The sequence below is a fragment of the Hydra vulgaris genome, chromosome 03 (genome assembly GCF_038396675.1).
Source record: "Hydra vulgaris chromosome 03, alternate assembly HydraT2T_AEP".
In the NCBI taxonomy this organism is placed as follows: domain Eukaryota; kingdom Metazoa; phylum Cnidaria; class Hydrozoa; order Anthoathecata; family Hydridae; genus Hydra; species Hydra vulgaris.
The window spans coordinates 2,877,501-2,883,241 of NC_088922.1; the positions used below are offsets into that span (position 1 = coordinate 2,877,501).

The window sequence follows — 5,741 nt, forward strand, 5'->3', positions numbered from 1 at the left end:
AATACTTGTGCGTAATTTGCATGTGCATACATTATGCACACAGGGGCCAATGCTATAAACATAAAAAACGAAGTTTTTTCCGTAAAACACGAAGTTTTTACCGTAAAAAGCGAAGAAAAAAAAAGTCCATTGCTATAAACATTCAAAAAATACCGTTTTTGAGATAAAAACTTCGCTATTAAATCCAACGCTATAAACGAACAAGGGAATCCCTTTTTCAGATAAAAAATGCGTTTTTTCGAAAAAAAATTTCAGATAGATTTTTTATCTCTATTTTAGATATTTTCTTCGTGATTTTTAGCGGCCATTCTTGGAACAACGTTAGCACTTCAAAATCATTGAACATTCTCTGTTTGTGTTTTTATGTAGATATTTTACAGATAAAACTGTAAAGGATTTTGGTAATTAAACTAATTTAATTTAATTAAACTAATTTAATTTAAGTAATTAAACTAATTACTTAAAATCTGCATTTAATCGATTATTCAGTTCCTTGTTGTTTTTCCTTGTTAGGTTTTTGATAGTAATTTTGGTTAAACAAATTTTTCATGTTTGACTAAAGAAAAGTATATATAGTCGACAATTATGCCATATAATACACAAATACACAACAAAATAAAATGCTGTCTAAAGAACTTAAAATGTTACTAGCAATAAAGATCAGAGAAAACAAAGAGGTTCTTCTTGGGAAGCTTAGTATGTTTTAATTAGCAAACTATTTAAATAAAAATATGTATAATTACATTATATTATATATATATATATATATATACACATATATATATATATATATATATATATATATATATATATATATATATATATATATATATATATATAATATAGGTAAGCTTTTTTAGGTATGATTCTAATTATAAAATAATATATTATTATAGAATATTTAGTATTTTACTATATAAAACTATATTATACTATATATTGATTATTTATTTACTCTACTTTTAGGTCCATCTATTACTATGAGGCATAGAAATAGAATTTGGGAAGACATAATGTCACATTTAAATAGTTTAGGGGCAAAAATTGAAGATATCAACCAGCTGCGTAATAGAGAGTGGGATTATTTGCGAAGAGCTACAATGCAAAAATTTGCTAAAAGTCTAAAAACAGGTATAGTTTTGTTATATATATATTTATATGTGTGTGTGTGTATTTGTGTGTGTGTGTGTGTGTGTGTGTGTGTGTGTGTGTGTGTGTGTGTGTGTGTGTGTGTGTGTGTGTGTGTGTGTGTGTGTGTGTGTGTGTGTGTGTGTATACACACACATATATAATTAAATATTTTTGTATATATATAATATATACAAATATATATATACATTTTTTAAAGGTGCTGCAGGGAGACAACTAACAGAATTAGATAATGTTGTCTTAGACATTCTTGACAGGAAGTCAATAAATGTATCTGGAATCAATGTTCCTGATTTTAATATCTCTTTTTGTATGACAGATGATGCATTGTCATCCACTCCCAACCAACTTTCTACTCATACTGCCACCCTTTCTTCATCAAGTAAAGAAGTAAACTTTAATTTGAAACAATCTTCTGATACAGCTTCTTTTATTTCATCTATGTCTGGTATATTTTTCTTTATTGGTTAAGACTAGTTGTATTATAAGATATATATATATATATATATATATATATATATATATATATATATATATATATATATATATATATATATATATATATATAGATATATATATATATATATATATATATATATATATATATATATATATAGATAGATATATATATATATATATATATATATATATATATATATAGATATAGATATATATATATATACATATATATATAGATATATGTATGCATATATATATAGATATATATATACATATATTGTATAGTTTATAGAGTTCTATTTTATTCTTATATAAATTCTATACAAATTAATTGTTTATATTAGATGCAAGAATTGATTGTATGTTCTCCCCTAATTTAGACAATACCACTCTTGTTGGTGATAGTCGTCAGATACTTCAAGGTAATGCAATTTATAAATTGTTTTTTTTTTAAATCTCAGTTGTTTAATTTAGTTAATTGTAGGTTTTAGACTTATAATTATATAACAGACAACATCAATTTGTGCTTAATTTTTTAAAACTATTATTTCCAAAACCATCAAAAACTTCTTATTTTTAAAGGAATCTAAACCACCTTTCTTATTATTTTAGTTAACTGATCTTGTTTTGACACCTAGAATTAAATTTTAGATTCAATTCAAAATAAACCATCAATGGGGGCATTAAAAAATTTAAAAAGAAAACAAGCTAGAAAAAGTCTCTTGGTAGATGGAAGTTTTAAAAAATTGAAAGTAAGTGTTTTAGGGTTAGAAAAAGAAAGATTAGAAAAAGAACAAGAGTTAAGAGTTAAACTTTTGAAATTGGACGTTGCCCTCAGGCAACAGCAAATTCGAAAAGAAAAGGCTTTAACAATATATTACACAACAGCAACAAAGCTAATGCATGAGAAAATGCAACCTTCAAACCAGCAACATTTTGTAAATACAGACACGGTATTTTATTTTTTATTTTTTAAATTAATTTGTAGTAATATTTAGTATAACTTTATCATTAAAAATATTTTTTTGTTTTAGGAGGAAATTCTCTTGCATTAAGAGAAAAGCTACATCATAATTTTATGTTAAATTTTGAAAATTATTGTATAAAAATATATACTATATTTAAACATTCGTCTTGTATAACCATGACCGATTACATTTTTTTAGTAACAATAAAAAAATAACTCCAATCTGAAATTGTTATTGTTATTTCATTTTTTTATCACCATTGCCTTACAGTAATAAATTCTGTAAAACTTCACACAAACATTAAGACCAATGCTGTTGCGATGTGAAATAGATACAAGCATTACAACTATAAAGTTAACAAATCTCCTATTATTTTTTAAGCGTGCTCTATAAAAAAACAAAATATACATACTTAAAAACAAATATAAACATATATTTTTATGGTCTAATTTTTTATAAAAATTTCTTGCATTTATTAAAAAATCATTGTGTAAATTTTTTTCCAATTTTAATTCAACTAATTTAGACACAAATCTATGATCCATGTCTAAACAATTTTGATAGATCCTATGCTCTAGAAAAAATTGTTTATGAATTTTTAAACAATATTTTTAAGTAAAGTAGTTAAGTAGCTGTGATCGTCTATTCAAAGCTCTATCATTCTGATTTTCTTGAGCTAGATTTTCATCAGCTTGTTCTTCTTCGCGTTCTTCAAAGTCATTACCGTTGTCTCCATGTCGAATACACAAGTTATGGATAACAAATCCACACATGATAAGCTTAGAGGCATCTTCGACCTTATGCAAACGAATTCCAGTTTTCAAAGCATAAAACCTGTTTTTGACAATTCCAAAACATCGCTCAATTATGTTTCTAGTTTTTCTCTGTGCTATGTTGAAACGTTTTTGAGCTCCGTCTGGATCACCGGGAAAAGGTGGAATTAACCATTCTCGACATGGGTACGCAGAGTCAGCCAAAATTACAGCTCCATTAAATGGAAGCTCTCCAATTTCAAACTTGTTCCATAGGTTGCAATTTCTTAGAACCTAATAGCAGTAAAGTCACAATATTTAAATTTACTGTAAGTTACATTATAATACATTATATTAGTTAGTCTAAGCTACATTAAAATTAGCAATCATAATAGTTCAAATAGTATGTTCAAATATGAACATTCCGAAGAGTGTCACGTACTAGTTGAATAGCCGGCATTAGTGCACTAACAGTTGTAAAATATAACTTAGTGACAGACTTACATGTGCATCATGCCACCTTCCTGGACTGTTGGTCGATGCATAAAATATGGATGTGTCGGGTCCACATACTGCCATTGCATTTATGCTATGGACATGATGGCGATTGATTAGAGAATCTTCATCTGCTTGAGGAGGGTTAGAAAGGAGTATATGAGATCTATCCAGGACACCACATACGCACGGAAAACCTCCGATTTCCATGAACTTCTGTGGAAGAGTGGAGCAATCATTGGGCCACTTTATGATCTTTATGAGCTCATTTTCTGCAACTTCGAAATCTAATTCTTCATCCGAAAAAATTAAATCCATGTTCCTATTTTAATTTTACACAGTTTTTTTAAACACCAAATACTAGAATGTAAAAATATTTATAAAAATAGAATAGACAGCACAGCCTACTTAATAACTAATAAAATTTATTTAGTAGGCCTACTTAATAAAATTTTTTAAAAAAATTGTTGTTATCAATGACGTATTACGGATATAAAAAGTGCGTGAATTTAAGTGACGTATACGTTTTATGCTTTATAGCAATGGCCGAAAAAAATACAAATAGCGATAAATTCTTCGAGTTTACGCATTTTTTTACGTGTAAATAATTTACTTTAAAAATTGCGTTTTTACGAAAGATTTTTTTTCTCGAAAAAAACTTCGAATTGTTTATAGCATTGGCCCCAGATGTGCAGACAAAGAAAGACTTTTTTTTCTTCTTTCAAACCCAAATCTTATCTATAATACTATAAAGTTCTTATAGATTGTATACATTTAACATATTGTACAGTCTAATATTATTAATGTATATCATGTAAATTCCTTTTAGTTTTAGATAATGAAGCCTTCAAAATCAGATGCAAGTAAACGAAAAAAGGCAAATTTTAAACAGCCCAATACAAACGTGTGATGTACAATGAAGAAACTGTGCCTCGGCTATGGTTTGTGTATTTCGTAAATCCGTACAAGGTTTTTTATTTTTGTTTTGGTGTAAACTTTTTGAAACTGATGAAAGTCCATTTTGTAGTGGTACAAGTACATAAAACAGAGACTATCAAAGAAGTTGAAAAACCACGAAAAAGGTAATTCCCATCATAGATAATAGATGTAGCTTGAAAAGGGTATCAATGATTAGTTGTCCATAGTAAACAAGAAATGCAGCTTTTTCTTTAAGAAAGGCAATTCCGGAGAGATGTCCTCCGGCGTCTTATTGACATCGTAAAGTTCCTGTCAGAAAAAAATTTGTGTTTTAGAGGTTCCAAAGAAGTTCTTGACTCATCACCTAATGGAAACTTTGTGGGTCTGTTTGAGCTATTAGCAAAAAGACTACCTGTACTGAACGAGCTACAGTAAAAGGTTGCTTAATTCTGGTATGTACTCCAGATGTTTCCAACCAAAAACAGTTAACAGGAATTTTGTGTTTTATTCAGTGTGATGCAGGTAATAAAGTAATAATAAAGGAAGATTTTTTGGATACCTTTAAGTTAATGAAAGGAAAAGGAACTTTTGACACATTTTTAGAGCAAGCAAAAGAGTTGAAACTAAATAAGTCAGACTGTCGGGGCCAGTCGTATGATAGTGGTTCTAATATGAAAGGGAAGAATTCTGGTGTTCAGTCACAAACTTTGCAAATGAAATTTGAATTCAGTATGTGTCATGTGCTAATTGCGCTTTGAAATTAGTTGTGGTTGATAGTACAAGGTCCTCAACAAGGGCTTTATCATTCTTTGGTGTTCCATTCAGATAGTACACCTTTTCATCATCCACACAGCCGGTGACGAATCCAGCATTTTTCAGTGTTTATAATAGCTAACTTCCAGACATGGAGCATGCTTCAAATATTTGTATGTATACACTTATGCCAAATAATGATACTTAGCAAAAAATGGCAATGATTAGAGGCTGGGAACAAAGAAGA

The 5,741-nt window shown here is 28.3% G+C and overlaps 2 protein-coding genes across 3 annotated transcripts; one reads left to right on the forward strand and one right to left on the reverse strand.

Annotated features, from left to right (window-relative positions):
• The first annotated feature begins 170 nt into the window (after window positions 1-170).
• On the forward strand, window positions 171-2,734 carry LOC136077864 (uncharacterized). Of its 2 annotated transcripts, none has more exons than XM_065792060.1 (7): window positions 171-401; window positions 514-696; window positions 967-1,131; window positions 1,349-1,597; window positions 1,953-2,030; window positions 2,260-2,561; window positions 2,643-2,734. In XM_065792060.1, exons 2-7 carry the CDS (start codon window positions 621-623, stop codon window positions 2,661-2,663), a joined length of 891 nt encoding a protein of 296 aa, XP_065648132.1. In that variant the 5' UTR covers window positions 171-401; window positions 514-620; the 3' UTR covers window positions 2,664-2,734. The 2 variants fall into 2 exon arrangements, with proteins under 2 accessions (XP_065648132.1, XP_065648133.1); XM_065792061.1 differs by having other exon boundaries at window positions 1,989-2,030.
• Window positions 2,735-3,187: 453 nt separating this feature from the next.
• LOC136078382 (putative nuclease HARBI1) lies at window positions 3,188-4,141 on the reverse strand. Its single transcript, XM_065794152.1, has 2 exons — window positions 3,833-4,141; window positions 3,188-3,622 (listed from the first exon to the last, which is right to left on the reverse strand). The coding sequence occupies exons 1-2, from the start codon at window positions 4,139-4,141 to the stop codon at window positions 3,188-3,190; spliced, it is 744 nt and encodes a 247-aa protein (XP_065650224.1).
• Window positions 4,142-5,741: the final 1,600 nt, after the last annotated feature.

Excerpts from the sequence above, each read along its gene's own strand:
- LOC136078382 (XM_065794152.1), bottom strand. The coding sequence starts at position 4,141 with ATGGATTTAATTTTTTCGGATGAAGAATTAGATTTCGAAGTTGCAGAA. Across the intron at positions 3,623-3,832 it reads GAAGGTGGCATGATGCACAT|GTTCTAAGAAATTGCAACCT; the intron begins GTAAGTCTGTCA and ends TACTGCTATTAG.
- LOC136077864 (XM_065792060.1), top strand. The coding sequence starts at position 621 with ATGCTGTCTAAAGAACTTAAAATGTTACTAGCAATAAAGATCAGAGAA. Across the intron at positions 1,132-1,348 it reads TGCTAAAAGTCTAAAAACAG|GTGCTGCAGGGAGACAACTA; the intron begins GTATAGTTTTGT and ends CATTTTTTAAAG. Across the intron at positions 2,562-2,642 it reads ATTTTGTAAATACAGACACG|GAGGAAATTCTCTTGCATTA; the intron begins GTATTTTATTTT and ends TTTTTGTTTTAG.